This window comes from Spodoptera frugiperda, chromosome 28 (genome assembly GCF_023101765.2).
Source record: "Spodoptera frugiperda isolate SF20-4 chromosome 28, AGI-APGP_CSIRO_Sfru_2.0, whole genome shotgun sequence".
Lineage (NCBI taxonomy): Eukaryota > Metazoa > Arthropoda > Insecta > Lepidoptera > Noctuidae > Spodoptera > Spodoptera frugiperda.
In genome coordinates this window covers 5,585,955-5,611,186 of record NC_064239.1, presented here as the reverse complement: position 1 = coordinate 5,611,186, position 25,232 = coordinate 5,585,955, and the positions used below count along the sequence as shown (strand labels likewise).

The 25,232-nt window shown below is 34.7% G+C and overlaps 7 protein-coding genes across 7 annotated transcripts; 4 read left to right on the top strand and 3 right to left on the bottom strand.

Annotated features, from left to right (window-relative positions):
- Positions 1 to 506: 506 nt before the first annotated feature.
- On the top strand, positions 507 to 2,661 carry LOC118281575 (cytoplasmic dynein 2 light intermediate chain 1). Its single transcript, XM_035602182.2, has 4 exons — positions 507 to 768; positions 1,164 to 1,515; positions 1,595 to 1,845; positions 2,360 to 2,661. The coding sequence occupies exons 1-4, from the start codon at positions 664 to 666 to the stop codon at positions 2,552 to 2,554; spliced, it is 903 nt and encodes a 300-aa protein (XP_035458075.2). The 5' UTR covers positions 507 to 663; the 3' UTR covers positions 2,555 to 2,661.
- Positions 2,662 to 2,799: 138 nt separating this feature from the next.
- Positions 2,800 to 4,618, bottom strand: LOC118281576 (tetratricopeptide repeat protein 8). Its single transcript, XM_035602183.2, has 5 exons — positions 4,219 to 4,618; positions 3,886 to 4,131; positions 3,325 to 3,752; positions 3,077 to 3,251; positions 2,800 to 2,987 (listed from the first exon to the last, which is right to left on the bottom strand). The coding sequence occupies exons 1-5, from the start codon at positions 4,504 to 4,506 to the stop codon at positions 2,853 to 2,855; spliced, it is 1,272 nt and encodes a 423-aa protein (XP_035458076.1). The 5' UTR covers positions 4,507 to 4,618; the 3' UTR covers positions 2,800 to 2,852.
- A 906-nt stretch (positions 4,619 to 5,524) lies between these two features.
- LOC118281577 (thyrostimulin alpha-2 subunit) lies at positions 5,525 to 6,533 on the top strand. The gene is made up of 3 exons (XM_035602184.2): positions 5,525 to 5,669; positions 5,779 to 5,945; positions 6,253 to 6,533. The coding sequence occupies exons 1-3, from the start codon at positions 5,582 to 5,584 to the stop codon at positions 6,343 to 6,345; spliced, it is 348 nt and encodes a 115-aa protein (XP_035458077.1). The 5' UTR covers positions 5,525 to 5,581; the 3' UTR covers positions 6,346 to 6,533.
- Positions 6,534 to 8,773: 2,240 nt separating this feature from the next.
- Positions 8,774 to 13,001, top strand: LOC118281578 (vacuolar protein sorting-associated protein 54). The gene is made up of 2 exons (XM_035602186.2): positions 8,774 to 9,038; positions 9,118 to 13,001. Exons 1-2 carry the CDS (start codon positions 8,944 to 8,946, stop codon positions 11,675 to 11,677), a joined length of 2,655 nt encoding a protein of 884 aa, XP_035458079.1. The 5' UTR covers positions 8,774 to 8,943; the 3' UTR covers positions 11,678 to 13,001.
- LOC118281581 (UDP-N-acetylglucosamine--dolichyl-phosphate N-acetylglucosaminephosphotransferase) lies at positions 12,757 to 16,016 on the bottom strand. Its single transcript, XM_035602189.2, has 5 exons — positions 15,739 to 16,016; positions 15,488 to 15,602; positions 15,114 to 15,327; positions 14,799 to 15,030; positions 12,757 to 14,606 (listed from the first exon to the last, which is right to left on the bottom strand). The coding sequence occupies exons 1-5, from the start codon at positions 15,876 to 15,878 to the stop codon at positions 14,120 to 14,122; spliced, it is 1,188 nt and encodes a 395-aa protein (XP_035458082.2). The 5' UTR covers positions 15,879 to 16,016; the 3' UTR covers positions 12,757 to 14,119.
- Positions 16,017 to 16,234: 218 nt separating this feature from the next.
- Positions 16,235 to 25,078, top strand: LOC118281579 (exocyst complex component 3). Its single transcript, XM_035602187.2, has 11 exons — positions 16,235 to 16,480; positions 16,838 to 16,986; positions 17,356 to 17,551; positions 17,663 to 17,917; positions 18,004 to 18,285; positions 18,516 to 18,698; positions 18,772 to 18,930; positions 19,851 to 19,958; positions 20,444 to 20,623; positions 22,635 to 23,027; positions 24,389 to 25,078. Exons 1-11 carry the CDS (start codon positions 16,388 to 16,390, stop codon positions 24,635 to 24,637), a joined length of 2,247 nt encoding a protein of 748 aa, XP_035458080.1. The 5' UTR covers positions 16,235 to 16,387; the 3' UTR covers positions 24,638 to 25,078.
- LOC118281584 (histidine-rich glycoprotein) lies at positions 21,288 to 22,546 on the bottom strand. The gene has a single exon (XM_035602192.2). The coding sequence runs from the start codon at positions 22,122 to 22,124 to the stop codon at positions 21,390 to 21,392; it is 735 nt and encodes a 244-aa protein (XP_035458085.2). The 5' UTR covers positions 22,125 to 22,546; the 3' UTR covers positions 21,288 to 21,389.
- Positions 25,079 to 25,232: the final 154 nt, after the last annotated feature.

Below are 25,232 nucleotides of genomic sequence, written 5' to 3'. Positions count from 1 at the left end.
TGGTCTCAGCCTATCCTTGTAAGCCAAGGGGTATTATCACAAATTCAGAAAATATATTTACACCCAAAGAGTTATATTAAGCATAAGGGCAGTTTAGTTAAGTATAGAATAGTTTACACCTCATTTGACTGCGTAGACAGGTCTACAATGACAACAGACTCAGAAGATTATGTTTTTCGCATTTAACTCAATGGTTTTTCGTATCATAATGTACAAAAACTTAATAATAGGTACATTATCTAAGGCAATAGACCGTAATCACATACCTACTTTTGTAATATGGTTTCAATTTTGAGCAGATATACATCATATCATCATCAATAAACCGTGACAATCCACTGCTGTACCAAGAGCATAAAAGCCTACACAAGAGGTCAGGGGCTGTTTGTCCATAGTCTCTGCGCATACTTCTTTTATGTACCTACCTATCCATTAGTTGCCAACCCCTATCCCTATACTTATTATACTCTTTGCCCTATCCTTATTATACTCTTTGGTTGCCAAGCAACCAAACACTATGAGAAACGAAAACACAAACATATTGGAAAGGTTTTCTTATACCGTATCTTCCCTTACAAAAAGTTTTACTGAAAAGTTCTCTTTTAGGTGTTCAGAGTAACTGAATATTGTAACAATAATCGTAAATACAAGAAAATACATAACATGTTATCGATTCCTGAAATCGCTACACAGTTAATTGATAAAACACTTACAAATGTTAACGAAATTAACTCCCGAACAATCTTTCTTGTTGGAAGCAAATCTGTTGTGAGTGATATTGTTCAATGCATTTTACTTAATTCTTTGTTTGTTCTTCAGCTACCCCAAATAATGGTCCCAAGACTAAGTGCCAAACCGAAGAGGTCAGGGTCGGTTCCTGATTCGAGGAATGTTTTATGGATATTTCAGAAGAAAATTCTCAGTAATAGCCCGGAATCCCGAATCGTGTTTTGTTTATAGTAATATTCTCGTCTTCCGTCCTAATGCGTAATGAGCTTCGCTGAGATGCATATTCATTGGGCAACATTTTTTTTTATGTTTTGATGTAACGTACCTAAATAAACATTTGTGCTATTGACTGACGAAAGCAAAAAATCGACACGACAGTAGGGTGAATAGAAGTCTATATAATTAAAAACAAATGTTCACTTTGATATTTTCAGGGAAAAACAACACTGTTGTATTCTTTTTTGGAAAAGAATGACCCACCACGTGAGACGCTTGTCGTGGAATACTCTTTTGGGAGAAAATCGAATCAAAAACAAGGAATTGACAAAACTTTGTGTCACATTTGGGAGTACGGTGGTAAATTAGAAACTTTGAATAATGTGCTGCAATCAACACCTATATGCGGGAAGTTCTTCTTTTGCATCATGGTCGATCTAAGTAAAATCAAAAATATATGGGAAACTTTAGAGACCTGTACGCAAGTAATGAATGACGTCTATTCAACAACTCAGAATTCACCCGAATTAATAATAATTTGTGGAAAATACGATCTTTTCAAGAATTACGGTAAGCAGCACACTTCTACATTTATAAAAATATGTTTTATTATCTCAGTGTCATATTCGTAATTAGGTTTTTTTTTCAGACAGTGAAATTAAAAAGTTTATCTGCACGACTCTAAGAAGCTTCGCATTGCTTAATCATGCGCACTTGATGTTTTACTCATCTAAAGAACCACAACTTCTCAGACGCGCTAAAGATATGTTGTTTAACATAGGTTTCGGAAATTGTATTCCTATCAAAGAAAGGAATACTAACTACACAAAACCATTACTAATTCCAAAAGATTCCGATAATTGGGAAAGTATAGGTATTCCGACTTCTACGATAGATCAAGTAAGTTTTTTCAACTGCATGATAGTCTCGTAGCAACTATAGCGTAATACCGAAGTAACTACACAGATATAATATACCATAGCAATTACTATGGCGTAGAGAGCAACGACGTAGCACCGTAGCGAATACGGCGTAGTACCGTAGCATCCATAGCGCAGCAATGTATGAACTACGACGTAGCACCGTAGCAACTATGACGTAGCACCGGGGCAACTACGGTGTAGTACCATAGCAACTAAGGCGTAGCACCTATTACGACGTAATTCTTTAACAATTACGGAATAGTACGGCAGCCAAAGTAGCGTAGTAACTACAAAGTAGTAAAATAGCCTAACAGCTACAACGTAAATAATCGTCAAGCTATGTTGAGTAACGCTGTATTGTAGACTGCTCAATTTTAGTTATGTATGGACGTTCTAATGAATTAAAGACATTAACGTAGAGAACAGTGTGCATATTATTATTACAGAATATATTAATTAGGCAATAATAATTATGACTTTACTTTTTTCAGGTGAAGGTTAGACATATGTCTAGAATACCGCCTAATGCAGTGAGTAGTATATCTAGCTCTAATACTATGTCGTCACAAATGCACGCTCATCCCGAAGCAACGCTGGATTCGGTTGTGGCTCTTAAATACCATGAACTTCGTAATATGGATTCATTGGACATTCCCATAGATTATTTATTATCTTTAAATACATAAATAATTATTAATAATTTAATTAATTAATAGCTTCTCCGTGTGAGAAGACCTTTGCTCAGCATTGGGCCCGTATAGGCTGATGATGAATAAATCAATTTTAAACTTGATGAGTGGTTTCTATTGTAAGAACTGTGCAATTTCTAAGAACTCTTTTCTTAGAACAACATTGGGCTTTAGTACCCATTTACCTAAGTATTAGTTTCGTGCGTGGTGTATGATATCGTTGATAAAATAAAACAACTATGTTAAATAAAATACTTTTTTTACAAGTACCTAATTAATTTAATTTTGTACAAAATTATTTAGCGTTCTTTCTTCTCGCACGTAATCTTGCGTCTAGGGCTTGTAACGCGTGTTGAGAAGCTTCATTCTTCGAGTCTATTGCCAGGCTTACTTGCAGGCACCTGTAAGCTAATGTGACATCCCCCGTAGACTGAAAAAATAAATTACCGTTTGAAAATTAAGTAAATATCTGTACTAAGAATCACCGTACATTATATATAAATAAATAAATTTAATTACCAGGGCCACATGAGCAAGATTAAACCAAATATTTGAACGAATATCAGGATCTGCAGAGAAGTAGAGTGCCTGACGAAAACATGGTATTGTCAAATCCCATTGATTGCAATACAAACAGCAAAGGCCCAAATTATTGTATATTTCTGGTCCTGCAGGATTTGTGGCCAACAACCTCCTGCAAATATTGAAAAACAAAAAAATATTATGAACGTCTAACAAAAAGTATGGTCTTATTTAGTTTGTCTTACCTATAATATCTCAAAGCAATTTCTGGTTGATCGTTATAAAAATTGTACATAGCTATATTAGCTATAGCCTCCATGTTCGACGGATCTTCTAAAGCTACCATTCGATACTCTTTGACAGCCAGAGCAGAGTTACCCATTTGTTCGTGAATTCTGGCTTGCTCAATTAATAATGGCGTATACTCATGAAACACTGACAGGCCTTGCTTACAGATATCCAGTGCCGATATTGGTTGATTTAATCCCACGTACATTGCCACCAGCCTGAGATATATGGAGATGTGTTTGTTTTGTTTAAGAGCTTGACGTAAACAATCTTCTGTGTTCCTGTACATTCCGAGTGCGTAATAGCATCGGGCTAATGAAAAGTTCCACCACCAATCTGTGAGAGCATCGTCAGACTTCTGTGCTTGAAATGCCACCTCCATAGCCTGTTGAAATGTTAATGAATAAAATGTTGATAATTCAAGAGCTTAAACTAATAAATAAATTGTATAATGAAAATCTACTAACACAATTTTATATTTGAAAATAAATATAATTATGTGTTCACGTATACGTCACCTTTCTAACGTCACCTTCGCAATAAAACACATATTCAAAAAGTGTTTTCGATGCTGGAATAAAAAGTTTATCTTCTTTTGAAAGAAATCGGAGAGATAATGGTGCCCCTGGAGTGTAGGGGGCTCCTCCGGCGAGGGCTGTAGCTGCCCGGGACATCCGCGATGCCGTATTGAGGGCTGTACGTACGCTGCGCGCACCAGCTGTGTTGGTTCCTGCCCGTGATCGTACCGTGGCTGTAGCTCTTTTCTTAAACAATGAGTAGATTTAACATTCGTTACATATCACTAGTAGCTCAGTAACGTAAATGGATATAAAAGCGTATAGTCAATTTACCTGATATGATGTTTCAACATTACGAGCCGTTTTAGCTTCGCGTAGAAATGAAGTTCCTGGTCTCGGAGTTTTAGCTACTGCCGTTGATATCAGGTCATCTTGCTGAGGATAATATTCTACCTCTTCATATCCATTACCAACGACCTTCGCTTGTATAGTCATAGCCCGCATTCGTATAAATTCTATCATTCGGTCATCTTTACTGCGTAAGGCAGTATCACACAATTTAAGACATTCATCAAATTGCTTTGTTTTGTAAAGATTTAATATTCGATATTCAATTTCCATTGCAGCGAACCTTTAATGTTTTCGTAAAATGTTGCCTTTGTATCTGATGCCTAGCAACTGATTTCGTCAACAAATGAATGCGTAGCTCAAGTAGGTAGTTCTATAGGGAGATATTATCAAAGTTACCTGCTTAAAAATATACGGTTAGAAAATATTCTTTTATACCATGATTTCATTAATAGTATGTGTATGTAGGTATACGAGTATTTTTGGGTTTAGTGTGATTTAGTGTCTATCCAATCACAACTTTAATATACGTATAGATAGATTTATTATGTATAGATCATCATCATTATCATTACCCACTGCTAGCCAAAGGCGTCTTCTCACACAAAGAAGGTTTGACCATTAATAACCACCCTTGATCAATGCGGTTTGGTTGGGTATGTATACCTAGATAACTTTTTAACTCGACATAGGAACAATAATTTACGAATTTACGTAAAGCTTCACAAATTTAACACAGTCCGTTGGCTTGTTTGCTATGCGCCCCATTGCCCCATAGCACTTTAACGTCCAGCGTCAGCAAAATTTATGAACTGAAAACAAACTCCCTTTTAATCAGAGATTACCAACCTTTTGTCTGATAAACCTTTGTAGACAGTGGTTAAAATAATTTCAAATATCTAAAATTGCAGGTTCCTATGTTTGTGTTTGGTACAGATATTTCTAGAAATCTAGTTTAAAAAGATTAATATGAAATAAGTTATTTTATAAATTAAGTTGAATTCATTTTGTTTCATACCATGTTAGAAGTTTAAGTTTGATAGATAGATTGTAAACATTGTTATGGAGCCTGGTGACCTGTCATACCTACACGTCTTGAATCTAGTACCTATGGACAGGTGGCCTGCCAAGTTTTTAGATATTATTAAATTTTCTGACATAAGCTGGGTCTTACAACTTTTCTGAGAGGAATAACTGATTTGGAATGAATACATATCGAATATAGACACAGCTTATTTTTGTTACACTTAAACAAACTAAACTTGTCAATCTCTGCCAACGAGCAAGATAAAAGGAAATCTTCGTGGAATATTTTTCATTCCCAAACCGAAGTTTGAGAAGCATTACAATGCTTTTGAGGAGTTTACTGTTACTGATATCTCTCAGCAACGTATTCACTGCAGAATCATGGAGGAAGCCTGGGTGTCATCGAATCGGTTAGTGTCACTTCTAATGACAAATTAATATAAAACATTTTGGCGTTAAATTGTGGCTAACTCAACAATTCTTTATAGAAATATTAATTTGAACTATAAATAATTCCAGGTCATACCAGAAATATAAGCATACCGGATTGCGTAGAATTCAAAATAACTACAAACGCTTGTCGCGGCTTCTGCGAATCCTGGTCACTTCCTAGCATCATGTTAGGCTTCAAGCGTCATCCCGTTACATCACTGGGCCAATGCTGCAATATAATGGAATCCGAAGACGTGAGTATGTTTTTCTCTCTTTCATGAAAAAATTAAAGTCATCTCAGCTTTTGTCAATACGGGAAAAGCGAAATTTCAGTATATCACCTGATGCTAAGCAATCGCCGTCTTTAAACACTCGCAATACCGGAGTTAGGTACACGTGTGTTGCCGACCTTTTGAGGATTTGGAGATTTGTGATAGGGCCTCCGTCAACCATACTCAAATAACGATTGCGTGAACCAACAAATGTGTTGTGTTTTGTCAAGAAAGAAAGAAATAAAATGTTTTATTCGTTTACATAAATATTCCCTCTTTTTATTTTCAGGTACCAGTCAAGGTGTTATGCTTAGATGGAGAAAGAAACTTGATATTTAAATCAGCGGTTACGTGCGCATGTTATCATTGTCAAAAAGAATAAAAATGTACTATTTATAGAAAATTAGATGTAGATATTACTTTAATATACTACTTACAAACAGTTCTGACAATTTATCGTACCTAAAGGATTTATGTATTGTGATCTATGAAATGTAAAATAATATTAACTTATCATTAATGTAACTTGCAACATGTTTTAATAACTACGATTAAACATATCGAACTATATCCTATTGGGTTTTGTTTTCATGTGTTAATTACTCCCTTATTTATCACGTATGTTTACATAAAATACAGAATGAAATAAATTATGAAACAACATGGTAATTTAAACTCGGCAAAACAAAATAGGGCCTACCATCGTTATTTTAAAATTACTCATAATTAAGTACCTCAATTAGGTATTACTATAACAAAGCATTTGATTATGTAGTCAACATGTTAAGTAATAAGTAACTACAAAAGTTTGAGTGTTTTATTTAAGTAGGTAGGTAAGCAGAATATAGTGAAGTGCTTGTCAAATAGGGCAAGTGACCCAGTTGTGGCCACCGACCCCTTTGTGGCCATTTGGACCTTCAAATATTTATAACTAAGGCATGGACAAATAAATTACTCTGTGATGTACAGTATTTAAAATATTGAATATTGGAGACACTGATACCGTTGGCAGCTTTAATGTGTCAAACTTCACTTCGATGCAACAAGTCATTATTTTTAGTTGAGGGTGAAATTGTTAAGATCTTAACAAAAAGGCTAAGGCGAGCGGGTGAGGATTTGGTTTTTATTTTTTAAATCTTTGCTTATTGTTTGGATGTTTATGTTAATACTACATGAAGAATATATTGTCTAAGTGAAACTAAAGTTATTTTGTCGCCATATGTTTCTGAAGTGCGGTTATTAGAAGGTGGCCACTAATGGAGACAAAATTATGAATTTCTCCATCTTTGGCCACATGGCTGGCCAAAACTAATGTACATAGACACCCTACTTCTTCCCCTTTATTTTATCGTGGCTTGTTTTCCTTGGCTTTACATATCAACAAATACATATTTTTCATTTTCAGAGATGCAATAAATTGCCTTCACACAAAGGGTCAGTTTACTTTGCAGCTTTTACCAACGTCATATAAATGTTGATCTCTTTATTTGTAAGTTAAATTCAAGTGAAGTAATAATATTTCATATTTTCCAAACTAAATAAAAACCATTGTTTGTAAAATGTCCAATTTAATTAATAAATTTTGATTACTTTTATTGTATTTTTTTATGGCCAGAACTAGCACACGACCGTGGCCACAAATGGCACGAATCTGGCCAAAAATGGCACAAACTCCCTTTTTTTTTCTTTCTTATACAGTTATTTTTCTATTGGACGTTCTTTAAAAAAGGGTTTTCTTAGGCAAGGTTAATACATGTTAAATGACTTTTTACAAGAAATATGTTCGTGATAACAAAAACTATAAGTTAAGAAAGCCTCAAAGTCGACAAAATAGTGAAAGTGGCCACAACCGGGTCACTTACGATACGTGATGTGAAGAAATATTAAGTGTTGTGTTCATTGTAAAAGTATGAATGTGTTTGGAATACTTAGAAGACGCAAAGACCGCTTTATGAGGTTTTCTAGACGTTGGGAGCGTTTCGTGACCGCTTGAGCCTTATAAAATCCATTGCAATTTGCCGGTACACGTGGTGTTGATCAAACCAATCTGGTTCCAGGGTATATTTTTACAAACTGGCCAGAGCTCGCCGTGTAGTAATAAGTAACACTTGTAACCCTAGTTTAAGGCATGATCACAAACATTAGAACTGAACCATGACCATGGTACTCGTCAGAGATGAAAGATACCTAGATCAACTTTTACAGTATTTACAGATGTTTAGATTTTGGAGAAGCAATTTGAACGATTTATGGAACCTTGCACCCATGGGAACATTTCCCTTGTTTAAATGTATGCTAAAGAGAGCTGATAATTCTGAATAAGGATTGACTGATTCCCCTATACTTATTATGCTGTTGATTGATTATTCTTTGCTGATGTCTGATAGACACGAGCTGGGAATTACATTGAGGCAGTAACCCGACCTCATAGCATTCCATATTTATAAAAAGTAGGTGATATTCGATGATAATGCAAGGCATAAACAACCAGTATGACAAAACAAGCTGTTTCTGGCACCAATATGGTTTTGCTGTAGTCTGCAATGAGACCCAGCCTCAAATCTATTCACTGTCTACGGCATTGGTCTACCGGAAGAAATGGTCACCCTTGTGTATAAAAGGACAAGACAAAAGGTATCCCACTTTTTAACGCATTATAATAGGTATATTTTATATCCGGGTTAGGCAGTCTCGATAATATAACTACATTATCAAAATCATTAACATGATTGTCGGTCAAGATTCCAAACCTAGAAAACTATTTTGCAACTGGTAACTCATGATTACTCGCTGGCAGCCGTCTATCTGCTGATCTGTCAACCAAATGTCAGTTCAGCCTGTATGTCTGTCTGTTCTGTCACTTTTATTTACCATTGTCATGAAATTATTGGGTGGATTTATAGAATTTAATATATCTAAGTCAATGTTAATTGCTTCGCAAATATAATTAATTGTTACCATTCCATAAGACAAAGATGGTATGGAGGACAACTCTACAACTTGTAAGAAGCCAACATGGCAAAACTGTGTTCACTGTCCTCGACTACTTTTCACTTCTGCCACGGAATTTGAAAGGTTATTTGATTATATTATTTTTAATAACAGTGATAAGCCCATTTTAACGTCGTAATTTAATTAATGATTTTAATTTCAGGCATATACAAGATAAGCACAGCATCAAAGAGGGATCTATCATACTGTGTCAGTATGGGCAAAATGGTATGTGTTCCTCTCTGCAGTTTGGTGATTTACGAAAAGCAGGCTTTAAGTACCACGTAAGGGAGTACCATTTGTACATAAAGGACTCTAATGACGACTGGACTTTCTATTCTTCCTCACAAAATCTTCCAGCAGTATTAAATGATCCTAACAGAGGTAAACAAGGCAATTTTTTTACTAAGACGTGGGGCGACAGTTTTGTTGAAAAGGTTGATATATACCCTAGTCCATATTTACCTGAAATCACATTAGCACATTTCGAATCATATTGTAAAAGAGTTGCTAAAAAATATCGACGTCATTGCAGACTGAAAGAAAGTGTTCCAGTTAAAAACAAAACACCTGTGGTTGAAAATGTTTGTGAGGTGCCTAATATATTCTATGAACAATCACTACCATTAAATAATCCAGAAGTATTTAGCCAAGTATTTCCTAGTCTATGTAATTCTGAAGAACCTAGTATTGCAATTAGATCTCTTCAGGAAACACTAAGTACATACCTAGATGTTATTGAAATGAAAATCTCTAAGCAAGTAGCTCAAAAATCTGATGCATTTTTTCATGCAATGTTGTCTCATGACACCATAATGGAGCAGATGGCTAGAGCTGTGAATACTGTAAGAAAAACCAGACAAAACATAACCCATGTAAAAGGTAATTTAACTGAATGTCCTCTGAAATTAGCAAGTTTGACAAGAATTAATCAAAATTTGAACAATGTTCATGATCTTTTAAAGTTAATGGGGACTGTACAGCAAACACAACCAATGATACAACTGCTATTGAGCACTTCAGATTATGTAGCAGCCTTGGACTTGATTAGCTCCACCCAAAAGGTATTATCAACACGCTTATCAGGAATACAAGCATTTCGTCATTTATCCCCACAACTAACTGAAATGAAAAGATTGATACATAAGATGTTAAGCAATGAATTTTTAAGATTCATTGTCACAGACCTTAATAGACCTCCGAAAGATGACACAGAAATACCAGAAAGAGAAAAAATTGTATCAATAGTTTCTGGAATCCTCCGCCTTAAGGAATTCGATTTTATTGACACTTTTAAAATAGAAGCAATGACATCTATTCAAGCTACAATCAAACAATCTGTTATAGAAATAATATCTGAAAGAGATGGCAACACAGAAATTGTTTTAAGGGGATCTAATGCAGACAATATGTGGCTACTGTGTAATGAAGGTATAACATTTCTGGAAAAAGTTACTCCAAATTTAATCATTTTATTCAAAAGAATATTATCTTTACACAACTTGATATTAGAAATTACTCAAATGGATGATGTTACTGGAAATGATAGTGAAGATGTGTGGTCACCTGAGGAATTAGTTGCTGTGGAAGAAAAGTTAAAAAAAATGATAGGATCTCTCTCTGACTATTGCAACGAAAGATGTGCTAATCTTATAGTAACTAAAACAGACAAAGATTATGTTTTTTCTGATATGTCTCAATTATCAACTTTATCTAAACTCATCGAAAATTTCTGTGATGAATGTGAAGAAATCACTGGACATTGTAGTAATGCAATGAAGCTAGCTTTAAGAAGCTATGCTATGAAGTATATACAATGTTTACACGCTGAAAGAAGAACTCAATTGACTTCTGCTCTAAATACAGAGAGATGGAAAGCTGCAGATGTACCTTGTGAGTTACAGAGTGCAATAAATATAATTTACGAATCAGGCGAAATACCAAGTGCTGTACAATATGACAGTGGCAAACCTGATGGAAAATATTTATTAATTAATAAGGAAAGTTATGCTGTTGTAGCAACAGTACAACTGTTAATAAAAATATTGTTGGAATATTGTGATGCGACTAAACAATCTCCTGTCATTGTTCAGTATTTGGTTCATTGCATGTTAGAATTGATCCGGTTATTCAATTCTCGGTGCTGCCAATTAGTCTTAGGTGCTGGAGCAATACAAAGTGCTGGCTTAAAAACTATCTCTACATCAAATCTAGCTTTGGTTTCTAGATCCCTACAGGTAGTCATGTGGTTTCTACCCAAGATAAGAGGGTTGCTTGAGAAACAGCACTCTAAAGATTTGTCACTTAATGGTTTTAATAATATAGAGAGTGATATAGTGAGCCATAAGCAAGAAATAGAGAATAAGATTTGTCTCATAGTAAGTAATATGCTTGCATCTCAACTGAACGGGTGGGATGCTAAACCACCAGTTCCATCTCAAACATTCCGAAATATTTCTAAACATTTAGTTAAGTTACATGAAGCACTTATTGATATCTTTCCTAATGAACAAATAAGAACCATTTATAAAAGAGTACATGATAATTTCAAAGACAAGCTTAGAGAACAATTAGTGAAGATGAATATTGTAGCAAATGGAAGCCCTCAGCATGGTGTGGTTACTTCAGAATTAACTTTCTACTTACAAACCCTCAAAACATTACGGGTTATAAATGACAATGATGTAGAGGACAATATATTGTATGATATTTGGTTAAATTAAGTTTATATGATATAGAAAAATATTCTGTAGCCATTTTTGTTAAAAGAAATTTACTTTATCATTTCAAACAATATTTAAAGTTTAAAAAATTAATGGTGTTTGTATTCTGGAACAAAATAAACTTGGTAAAGGCCAAAGAAAACTTCATTGTAAAACCTAATACTTACTTACTTACCAATATGATTAATGGAATTGATGTATTTATGTATTATGTAAATAAACATATAAGTTTAAATCATAAATGTACTTATTATATTTTTTATTTTATTTAAAGTGTAGTTAAAGCAGAACATCCTTAAGAATTGGAGTATCTAACACACTTAAGTACTGGCTGATTGCTTGTTGAAAAATATGTAAATGGTTGATGTATTTATTCCAAATGTTAATAAAAAAAACATCACATGTTTGTTGCACTTGCTTAAGTTAATTATTCGTAATGTTATACCCAATGTCATCCTGTTGGATTTTATATCTGTGTGAACCTCCCGAACTAACTAATAATAACAATAGAAAATAAATAATTTGAAAAATTATTTGTATGCAATGAATGCTAATAACCAAAAACACTTGAATATATTTATTATTTCATTATAATAAATGATTAGACCTTCTAGCAAAATATTCCTAACTATCGGATTGTTATGATTAAGCAAGGCAAGACCCCAAAGACAAATATCACATGCAAGCTTTTTGATACATTATACAGAACAGATAATATATTATAGCTGTATAGACATTGTCAAGAGAAAATATCTTAATCCAACGTTAAGATATGTATAGCCTTACAGAACGTAGGTACTTGGCTTTAAAAATATATTTATATTATGAATGTAGCATTTAATTTTTCTCAAGATTTTACACATACTATGTGCTAATGTAATGTGTCTAATTTATTTGATCTTGTTAAAGTTATAACAAGTGAAATAAGGGCATGTGGTGTACCATACTGCACTAGTTGCCTATTGGCACACTTATAAAATCGCTGTAAAAAGACATAGGTACTGCAAATGAGAAATTTTACTTAAGAAACGTGATGAGTGAAATGCAATTTTTGTGGATTTTATAGAAAACAAACTTAATTTTGTTATTCCTCTTTATTGTATGGGTACATACATTTAATAAACAACATATAAAAATATTAACAGCCATTACTATGTTTAAGAAACTAAATAAAACTATGTACCAATATTAGACAAAGAGCAATGAATGAGTTTAGCAATGAAATTGTTTACAACGTAAAAACTTATTATTTTTATCACATTCATTTTTATCTTTGGCTATCCTCTTATATAAAACATCCTCTAAAATAAAATGTTGATTACAATATTGGGATTTAATTATTGCCTGCTTATCGATTATGCGAAATATGTAGGTAAATAGGTACTCCATGACCCTGTATTTATCAGCATATTCGGCATTACATTTTAAATATTGTAGGTACATTCATAGTCAATCCCACACCTACAAAATTATATTAAAGTGGAAATAAATGAGCTACTTAATATTCAACATAAAATTATGCCTTATAATCCCCGAAAGTGGTAGGCAGTGGTGCATAAAATAAAGGAGATAACGGGTATGTATGTAGAAGAACTTAAGACTGTCTCATATCAGCAGATATTAATTTACAATGCTCTTATTTACATTTACCAGTACCTAACGATTGAGCACCAGTCGATTATAATACCTAACATTATCGTTTGACCGGAATCGGCATACCGCGCTTTAGGATGGCGAAAAATAATTAAATTTTCGCTGAAGTTAGTAATTGGATCAATACTACAGAAGCACCACAACTCACTAAAATAGCGATTGTTTTTACTAAGCAACATAGTGCAATTTAGCTCGCTCACGCGCTCAATTACCTGTCGAATTATTCGCTTGTGTGCCTGACGCGGTGCGAAATAATAGCTATGGCGCTAGGCTTATTGTTTACTATCTTACCCTCTACTAGTTTAGTCTTATTTTAGTTGATGATAATAGTACCTACTACAGTAGTAGTAGTAGTACTACTACTACTAGTAGTACTGTAGTACTAGTACTATTACTATTAGTAGTACACGACACTACATATTATATCTTATATTCGATATGTGTGTACACGGTCAATAAGTAGATAGGCACTGAATAAAAACCTTGAAATAATAAAATTTTGAGCTTCACATTTTGCTAAATTAATAAGTTTTTAGTTTTAATTTCAATTTTTAGTACATTAATAAAACTCTTAATAATACCCTAAACGCGCGGGCCAATTTCTCGATTCAAATGGATAAACTAGTTTTAGGTATAGACCTCATTTAACGTCAAAATCGAAATTCGAAATGTTAACGTAAATCGTAAGCACTTATTACTACAGCCCAGTGATGGTGCCCTGGTAATTACCAGAACTAAGGTCACAATATGTCATGTGCTTAATTAAACTTATATTACTTTGATCGACTTTTAACTATCATAAAAATATGATGCTAATGGATATCTTATAATGAAAGCTACAACTGTACAAAAGCCTTGAAACATCATAAGCTTTTTGGTTAATAGAACTTCAGGTGTTGGCCCTAATTTTATTAAAAATAAATTAATAAGTGTCATATTGTTTATAGTTATACTTTCTTCCTCTTCAATCTTATCAATTAGACGTAACATAGTTAAAACTTGAAGTATTAATTTAGTAAGTGCAGTCATTTCTTTCTTTATTATTATTGTTCTGCTTGCATGAAGTAAATCAGTCTCCTCACTATATTTTGGTAAGCGATGCCTTGGGCATGGAATAATGTGGAATAGTTGAGGCACTGAGTATAGAAAGTTTATAATTTGTGGTAAAAAGAACAGTAAAACTGTCTTACTGAAGTGACTTAATATAGCTACAACTGCAAATGTCATTCCAGAAACGTAACAAAATGTATCTCCCACAAACACCTTGGAAGGATACCTGAAATGAAAAAACATTATTTTTATTTTTGTACAAAGAAGACAAGGTTTGAACTCATGGAAGTTAGCATAGCTATATCAAGATAAATACACATAATCATGTAAAATTGATATGGAGCTGCTGGCAACTGAAAATAATGAAGCTCATAGTCAATCTCCACATCTTATCTACACTATTAATAAAAAAACTTACCAATTATGTTTTAACAGTGCTAATGTTGTAGCCAGGTAGGGAATCATTACATGCAAAGAGAATGTGTGAGCTTTAAACTGATCTCCTCTCAGTTCAATTATATCAAAAAGAATTATTGATAATGCTATAATAACAGACTGCCCAACTTCAAGTCCATTGACACCAGCCAGTATGTTTATGGCATTTGTGCAGAAAACAGCCAACATTCCCATGTAGACATAATAGAGTATACCTACAAAAAAAGAAAGTGTCAGTTGTGAATAATAATCAGCCCTAATTTTTTCTTTTCAAAAATTTTCTTTTAATCTCCCATACCAATATTGATGGAAACTCCCAACCACTGTCTCAGTGGAATTGGAACCACAAAAGTAGTTGAGTTGAAGTTGACATAATACACTACAAGCAAAGGTAGTGATGCCACTGTTGGCAGCAACAGTTTGTATCTCCATCTCAAGTCTAAAACATCATCAGCAAACCCAAGGAGCAGCATGCAACAGATGGACAACAAACCAGCCAGTACTTCGGCAAACTGAAATGGAAACAAACAATATTATACAAGTTTCTTCATTAAGGAAAATAGTAATATTACTGTTTTGTGGATAGTACTCAGGTGCTAGTGTTAATAATATCTTATCAAATTATAGTGAGATAAAACCCCCACATCCTGTTGAACACTTATAACCACTTACTTCATTGTGAGGAAAGTGTTGTGTGTCCATTAAGCCATTGCCAAACACAATGGGTATAAATAGAAAACTTGTTATTAAGAAGACGCAACCAGATACAACACCTATGGCTTCTGGACTGAAAATTAAAAACAATACGTGTTAATAACTGAAGAGATTCGCAATAAGTAATTATCCCGATGTTATCAAACTATATAAGTGCATATATTTATTCAAATGCAAACATGGCAAGGATATATTGAATATTTACTTACATTTTCTTCTTACTAGTTTTACACAAATCAATTCCAAACAGACCGGCTTTAACGAACAGGTCTGTAAGATTAGGTATTAATTCATCTGTTATAAAGTAGGCTATCGCCGATAATATTAAAAGAATTATAATTTCCCACATCTTCCAGGTTATATATTATTATCACGGTTATATTAGAAAAATATCATCGGCAATGGGATTTTTGTGTTTAAAAGTAAATAACACGTCAAGTCTCTCGCTAAGGTGATCACTTGACATTTGACGTCTGACGTATTTGACTTTTCTTATCAATTAGTTTGACATTGAAAAGATAGAACTAAAGCAGATATTTATTAAATAATTAATTATAATTTACTTTTATCTCAATTACTGCATAGATTTCACTGCCATTATTTCACAATTAGTGCATAGATGAAATTAATAAAAACAGAGAAATTATTATAATCATTCTGTGCATGGAATTGACAAAATCTAACTGTCAATGTCTATAATGTCATATCTGATTAATCATCAATGTCAACAGTTATCTATCAGCTTTATTTTCTACTGTTTCGTTTCATAACACTTGTTAGAATTGATAATAAATAATTCGTATATATTTGTTGTAATGTTCTTGAAGTAGCGCGAAATAATTGTAATTAACTACCAAAATGAGTACCATGGATGAAATAGAAGATGAGGCGAAAGCAGCTGCCGAAAAAATGGTAATGAATATGATGCAGAGACCGGGACAGCTAGAAAAGGTAAGAAAAAAAAGTTCAATTTTACAAAAAAAGAGCACTATCGTTTGGTCTTTATTATATTTTTACATTATTTTTCCTTTATTCAACTACATTTTGAACTCTGTTCAAATAATACAAATAACTCAGCCTATTTATTAAAAAGTGGGCGTTTGATATCAATTCCTGAAAAAAAAAACTCATTAAAACCATTTGTTCAGGCCACATTTGAAGCACACAACATTTTCAATTATCTTACATTAAAATGTTTATTGTAACTCTTAAACAACTTAGCCTAGCATGTTGATATTTTTATTTATATTTGTTATCATACAATCTTGTTGCTGTCTGACATTAATTTAACGCAATGTGAATGTGTAGGTGGAACATTATAAGAAAAGAATAACTCACAAGAAGGCATCAATAGAAGCTCAACTAAAATCAGCAGTACAAGGCAAGCTGGATGGTGTCAGTGTTGGTTTGAAACAGTTACAAGAGTGCTTAGAAGATGTGCAACAAGTCAGTCTGAAGTAAGTATCTACTATTCTATAAATCACAAAATCAATTATATCTTGTTAATAGTTGTACCTCCTTGTACCTACTTGTATATTAAAGAAGAGAAAAGAACATAAAAATTAAATTCCTCTTGTGGCACATACATAGTATTCCATAAATAAAATGACAGAAATGTGTACTAACCAGTAGAAGGCAGATCTACATGAGACCCAATGTGTTTTCTGTTGTGTGCCACTGTCTCATATCAGTATATAAGAGCATACAAGAGGTTAAAGACAGGAATTATGTCCAGATATAGGAATAAAAATTATTTATGCTAAAGTGTATTTAAGACCTATTTATAAGCTATGGCAATTTAACTTCGATTACCTTCAACTATCTAGGATGGATGAATTAGAAGAGCTATTAAAGAGTGTACCTCCCCTGGTAGCATCACTGCAAGCAGTAAGGGAAGAAGATTCTCGTCATTCCCAGTATGTTACTGCCATGGACAGTCTCAAACACATATTCACTGTGCCGGAGAGTGTGGCTAAAACTAAACAATGGATAGGAGAAGGGAAACTTCTACATGCACATCAAGTAAGAATAAGAATAATCATTATATTTTGAGATATTATGCCATTACTCTAATGCTATACATAAGTATAGGAAAATTTGATATAAATATTTATGTAACTTCTTACATTTCAGTGTCTAAATGATTTGGAAAACTCCAGGGATGATCTGCTATATGAACTGCATAGATTACCTAACCAATCTTCACATGACAAAATTATGCTAAAAGCTTATTTTGAAGATGTTGAAATGGTGTCCAATTTGCTTGAGAAACAGATAAAGCTGATTTTAGCCAGAACTTTGAATACTGTTCGTAAAGAGCCCACAGTTATTGTGACAGCCTTGAGAATTATAGAGAGGGAAGAGAAAAGGGATCAGATGGCACTACAGGTTAAAATTAATACCACCTTATGACTTTTTACTTTTAATTTATTACTGATTATTCAATTTAATTATAATCTGTTCACAATTTACAGCAACAAAGTCAAACTGGATTTATGCCACCTGGCCGGCCTAAAAACTGGCGTGCCAAAGCCTTCGAAGTTTTAGAATGTGCTGTAGCACAGCGTATAGAAGGTACACGCGTGGACGAGCGCGAGAATAACAAACTGTGGTTGGTACGATATCTGGAACTCACTAGACAACTCATACTAGAAGATTTGCGAGTTGTTAAAACATTGTGTGTACCTTGCTTTCCACCACATTATGATATTGTAAACAAGTATGTCAATATGTATCACATTTGTTTATCTGCAAGTGTAAGTATTAGTATTTAAAATATAATAATTTAGACTTTTCATTGTAGTGGCGCATCCACACATGCGGCCGGGTTTGAGACCCCCTTGCCGCTGAATGCAGGCCGCCAGCTAATATAAGAATATTTTTACGCCCAACCAAAAGCCATAAATGCCTGTGCGCCATAGTAGTCTAAATTATGCATAATGACTTTTACCTCTGTATTCACTTTAAACTTAAATTATTTTTACAGCTTCAAGATGTAGTTACAGGTGGGATAGAAGGAAATGAATATGTTACACTTTTATCCTGGGTTTTAAATACCTACCCTGGCAATGAATTAATGGGCAGTTCAGAATTAAATATTGATGTATCAACTTTACCACCTTTACTTAGTAAGGAAACAATGCAAAAGTTACAAGATGAATACCTGCAGGTTAGTATCTCTCATTTTTAAAGTTATTTACTACAAGTTAGATACAGTAAATAATTACGTCATATGTTTATAGAAAATGGAATCCAACTATATGGAATGGATGGAGAAGACTTTGGAGTCAGAGCGAGCAGAGTGGGCGGGGCAGCGCGCGCCTGAAGTGGAGTCGCATTCTACCGCATACCACACGCATGCGCCCGTCATCATCTTCCAAATGATTGACCAGAACTTGCAGGTAAGACAAACTATTTTTTTGTACTGTATGACTAGGGAAAAAGAAAATAAAAACAAACTTGGTAATAGGTAATAGAACTTTTGGAAATTATAGTTATAGAAGCAACTAGTGCACTTTACGCACGACCCCCAGAGACCTTTGGCCTCCGGTAACCTCACTCGCACGACGTAATCCAACGCTTGCGCTAGCTAGTGTTTCACGTTGGTTTTCTTTGAGGCCGTAGTATCAATCCGTTCGAGCCGGCCCATTCGTGCCGATGCATGGCTCTCCCACACTTATAGGTAATAGTACTTTGAATCTGTAAAATTTAATATAAGCCTGGAGTCGATATGATGAAGGAGCCGAAAGCAGTCGAGGGAACTCCTAGAGGATTTACAGCAATAACCTCGTGTCTGGCCATGATTAATTAGTATTGATAAGAAATTTGCACACACGTGGGTTATAAGTAGCATTATGGGTCTGTATAGCCTTGAACTAAACTAAAAAAATGTGTTTAAAAAACAAAAAAGTACAAACAAATAAAAACTAAACTAGTCACTAAACTACAAAATATTAGAAATCGGTGCCACAAGCCCTTAACATACCTAATATACTTTAATGGTCACAAAATTGTAAGTACCATAATATGTATAAGATATTATCTGTTAAGGTTTTATTGAATAATCTTATTAACCTATCAGTGGGTGGGTAACCTATTATCACGGTAGTACATATGACTAGTAGTAGTAATTTTGTGCATTTTAGTTTTTTTTTTTCGGTTTTTTAAACGCAGTTTTTTTTAGTTATATTGCGAAAGTTACCTATAATTTACTGCTCAATATAACCTTGAACTTGATACTCAAACGATACGAACGGTTAAGAAAAAAATAAACAACTTTCCATACTTTTTGTCCATTCTGACTATTGTAACTTTTTTGCAGGTCACTGAAACTATAAGCAAAGAAATAACGTTTAAGGCATTGCTCCTTAGTATTGATCAAGTTACACGGTACGGGAATATGTACAGAGATGGAGTCATACAGTTTAAGGTAAACTAGTGGTCGCCTAGTGGCCGAAATTCGACCATATATGATTTAATTTACAATACCACTTAACGTACGTTGAAGGATAATTTTTATTTAACTCAAACTCTTTTATAAAACTCTTTTCATATGAGACGTGAGAATATCATCGCAATGTCTATCGATTTTGACGTTTTGTCAAATACGATCAGATACTATGCATGTGTGTGTAATGTTTTATTTATTGATTTAATGTACTTTATAAGCATTATTTTTGAAAAATATTAGCGCTATGCACTTCTCCTACACATAAACTATAAGTGTACCAAATTTTATGCTCCTACGTCCGCGCAATTTTCGTAAAAAGAATTACAAAGTTTTTGCTTCACGTATTAATATATAGATGACACTTTGTAGGTTCATTTTGAACCACAACGAAGAGTAGAGTAGTGTAATACACTACTGCTTTTAATGTAAATCATAAACTTATTGTATTTTTTTATCGTAAATAGAACGCCCACTTCGCGGATCGTTCGCGCGTGGCATACTTCACTCACCACATGATCACGATCGTGAACAACAGCGAGCAGATGGTCCGGCTGGCGCAGCAGACACAGGCGCGGCACTGGCCGGCTGGCAGACACGACCCACCCGCCGAGGCCAAGTTCGATAAGATGCTTAACACCTTCCAGGTAACTACTACACATGCTTGTTGGTGGTAAAAAAATCTGTATGGAGCTACTCAATTGACAGAAATGTTTGTTTTCCGCATTTTGGCGCTCATCTTTTATGAAATACCGAATAGCTTTTAATCAGTATCTTTGTCAGTACCTTTAGAAAAAGATATTATTATTGCGATATTGTCAAACTTACTGAGAGTTTCATAAGAAATTTCTATCCAGAGGTCAAAAGAGCATAGGAAATTCTAATTACTTCCTGTCCTACCACAATATTACAATAATAGTGATCAATTTCTAAAATAGTGCAGATACACTTTCAATCACAAATTCATGGTCATTTATAATAAGTCAACGTCCTTTATGTCGCGGTGAGATTTTCATTTGTAAATAACTCATCGGACTGACCAAGGTCAAGTGGCGTGTCGCGTCGGCCACAACAAAAACGCTTGACAACACTGTTACAGTTACTAAGTACAGATGATGATTACTACACTATAATATGCATAGTTTTTGGCAGGAAGCTAAAAACTATGCATAATGTAAGTAGAATCCTAAATTCCTTTCTGTAGGGACTGTTCTCTTTAGGATTTGAAAAGCAACTCGTGCATTTGACGGAATGATTTAACATTAACTTCGACATATGTAAAGGGAAATATAAAAATAAAAATTCCACAAATATTTTATAGAAAATGTTATTCTTTGGTGTAAGAACATAACAAATGTACTCATATATAACATAAAATCAACAAATATCAGTCCAGGTATGTTGAGCAACAGATTAGTGGCCCTTCTTGTGTCCCCAGTGCTTATGGTCCTCATGACCTCCCTTATGGCCATGGTCGTGGTGGTGGTGGTGGTGCTCGTGGTGGCCGCCTTCGCCATGGTGTCCCTTGTGGTGGTGGTGGTGACCGCCATCCTCGTGGTGGCCATGCTTGCCATGATGGTGTTCGTGGTGTCCGCCGTGCTTGTGTCCGTGGTGGAAGTGACCACCCTTCTTGTAATCGCCTTCGTGGTGGTGGCCGCCGTGGTGTTCATGGAAGCCTTTCTCGCCATGGTGGTCGTGGAAGTGCTTGTCCTTCTTGAACTCATCATGTTTATCGATGCCGTGGTGTCCCTTTGTGTCGTGTCCCTTGTGCCAGTGGCCGTGCTCTTCGTGTCCATGGCCGTGGTCGCCCTTCTCTCCGTGGTGGTGGTGGTCATGGTAGCCTTCGTCATGATGGTGGTGCTTCTTGTGTCCGCCGTGCTCGCCGTGGTGTCCCTTGTGTCCCTCGTGGTGGCTGTGTCCGTGCTTGCCGTGATGGTGCTCATGGTGGCCCTTGTGTCCCTTATGGTGTTTACCACCATGGTCATGGTGATGGTGGCCATGGTGTTCGTGGCCGCCACCCTTATCCCAGTGATGACCATGCGACGCAGCGGTTTCCAAGTCGGCGTCCCGTTTCTCCCTAATCTCCCTGGCGGAGATGACGGCAGCTATGGCTACCAGGCCAAATGCCACAAGTAGGCTTCCCCTCATGATTGGTTAGACAAACTGTTGCTGAATGATATTGATTCATCTGTTTCAATGATTTTATATACTAAATAGAAGCAGTGGTTAGGAAATACGCGGTTGCTCGATAGTGTCAAGGTTGCTACAACTATTCGCATTTGTTAAGTTGCTTTCCACTTCCTTCCAGGTTGACAAATTTGTTACAAATTTACAATTAACATACCATATGGTTATTTTATAATCTTATTTTTGTTTTAGATAATCTAATTTTATTAAAATATATTCTTTATTCACTATGAAACTTAAAAATGAAACTGAAATGAAAATGAAACTTAAATAGAGAACCTATCACCACACATTTTTAACAAGTAATAAGATGTATAATAAGAAATTAGATTTTATTAACTGTTATGTAAATATGTAATACACTCTCATTCAATCTCCATTCATAAGCACACCCATGTATGTATTTTTGCGGTTAATGTTTTCATTAAGATCTATAAATTCGGAATTTTATAACTATTTAATTTGTTTCAGAATTTAAGAGACGAAGCTGCCCAATTTCTTCTTGAGGAAGCATTCCTTGACCTGGAAGTGCACTTTGATGACCTATTTACAGCGAAATGGTTGCCGTCCACCATACCAGTGGACACTATTTGTATAACACTCGACGATTACTTCCAAGACTACAATCATTTGAGAGATAAAAATTTTGAGTATGTTATAAACGAAGCTCAAAACTTGGTGTATAAGAAATATATTACAGCAATGTTGTCCAAGAAAGTGGCCTTCAAAAACGTGGAGGAAGCCCAGCAAGCTGCCACTAAAATAGTCAAGGAGGCGAATCAAATCAGATCGTTCTTTAAGAAAATAGCACCAGAGGGAGTTAATGTAGATTGGCCCTTTGAAGTCATCAGTATGCTGGCAGAGGTAAATTCTTTACTTTACTACTTTTTTACTTTCTGTAAAACATATGCCCGATTAAAACATCTGTAGGATTTGACTTATTGACTATATTTCCTACCCTATTTATACATATGTTTTTTTTTTATTTCAAATCTAATTCACATAGGGCTGGGTATTACAAATATACGTATGTAACTTATTTCTTTACCACTGTTGATATACAGGGTTAAAGGGTAAGTCGACCTAAATCCTTTAAGACGTGATAGTTTACATCATTCCTGACTGATTTGACCATGGGACCCCATATCCCAAACTTAACCGTTTTTAAATTATCGGCATTTTAACTTTTTTGATAAAATTTCCCATTTTTTTGGCTATTTCTCCCTTGTTTTGTCTTTGGTGGCTAAATTTTGTTTTGTTTTTGCTTTTTTGTGTAGTACATTAGTTGCTTTATTATTTTAAAAACTAAAACTGTAAATAACTGTACCAACTGAGTCGTAGCAGACGATCGAATGTTAAAAAAAAAATAAATAAATTTCAAATTCAAATTCATTTATTTCTGCGAATATGGGTATAACTTGTTTTCCTACCATAAGGCTTGTTAGATACACAAGAAATAGATATTGAAAAAGAAGCTACGTCTATGACAACTGTGCTGTGAAGTTTCGTAAAATGTGCTTGTTTTTCTTTGTGGGATATTTAAAAAAGTCTATGACAACTGTGCTGCAAATGTGCGTTAAAATATCTACAATTCTTCAGCTTTCTGATAAGGTATAACATGATAGGGAATAATTTGAATTCTTTGCCAAAACATCGATAAAGTACTACAAGGTAGTAATAAGAATATCGATATTTAAGCTTCAAATTTAACTTGAGTCAGATAACAAAATAAAACAAACTGGTTCACTTCACTTCAGAAGGAGTATCAGTGTCAGTGATTTAGGTCGACTTACCCTTTAACCCTGTATGATATGTAGTAGGTGATAAATAACCGAAGTTATATCATGTTCTATTTAAATCAGTTTGTGTATAATTATAGGAATGAAACATTCGTTTTATGAATAGTTCGGTCGTTTATAACGGCTGTGGAGATGGAAGGCCAACATATTGATTGTACCTAACTGTAACTATTGTAAGAATACAATAGTTGTGAAACAGATTCTTGCGCTAGGTGTCGTGGGTTCGATACTTGTCTTTATCTGAACTTGCTGTAGTAGTATGCATATAACTGAACATAAACATGTAACTCTGCCTTATCCCATTAGTCCGTGGTTCCGTATTATGTATTAACATATGGGCCAGTATCGCCTGAAACAGTTGTATGTACAGCCACAATACCGTATTGTATGTATGGTGATTGATTGCTAAGTGTGTGTGTGGTGTAGGTGCTGCGCTGCCAGGACGTGGAGATGCTGTCGCTGGACCTGCACAGCGTGGTGGCGAAGTGCCCGGACATGTCGGAGGAGCAGCTGGTGCGGCTGGTGTGGCTGCGCGGCGACGTGCCCCGCGCGCGCCTGCGCGACACCGTGGCCATCGCGCGCGCCAGCAGGCCGCCGCCCCGCGCCAACTCGCACCCCTCGCTCTTCAAACACATCACCTTCAGCGACCGACTGCTCTCACACTTCAATCTATAGAACAACCACCTCAACTTTACCACTACATGTATTATTCATATTTATACATCGTTTTCTATTACATAATCTGAAATACATTATATCGCAATGCTGGTCATAAATATCAGCCCCTGACTTAGTTTGAAACTAGTCGAACAGTTACATGAATAAGCCGTTAAACCAAAATTATATTTTTCATATGTCACAAAAGTGTACCTTATACTGTCATCAGCAAGTGTTTTTATTTATTTAAGAAAATCAGTAAGAACTGTAGTTAGACATATAGCACATTCCGATAAATATACAACTGTAATACAGAATGGAAAGGTATCTTTCAACTGATTGGTGTAGTTGATAAGTCTGCTTGTATATTACATTTTATAATAAGGAAATATAACTAAGTTATAATTATTTATATGCATAAATGTATAGATAATGTATCAAATATATTTTATTAAATTACTTATTTTAATTTATTTACCACAATTTACTACACATTGAAAAACATCAGTATTTAAACATCTTAAAAGGTATGTATTATAATATTTATTGTAATAGAGATCTAATTATGTTTCTATCCAACTACAAAATAGTATCTATCTGCCTACTGGTTAGG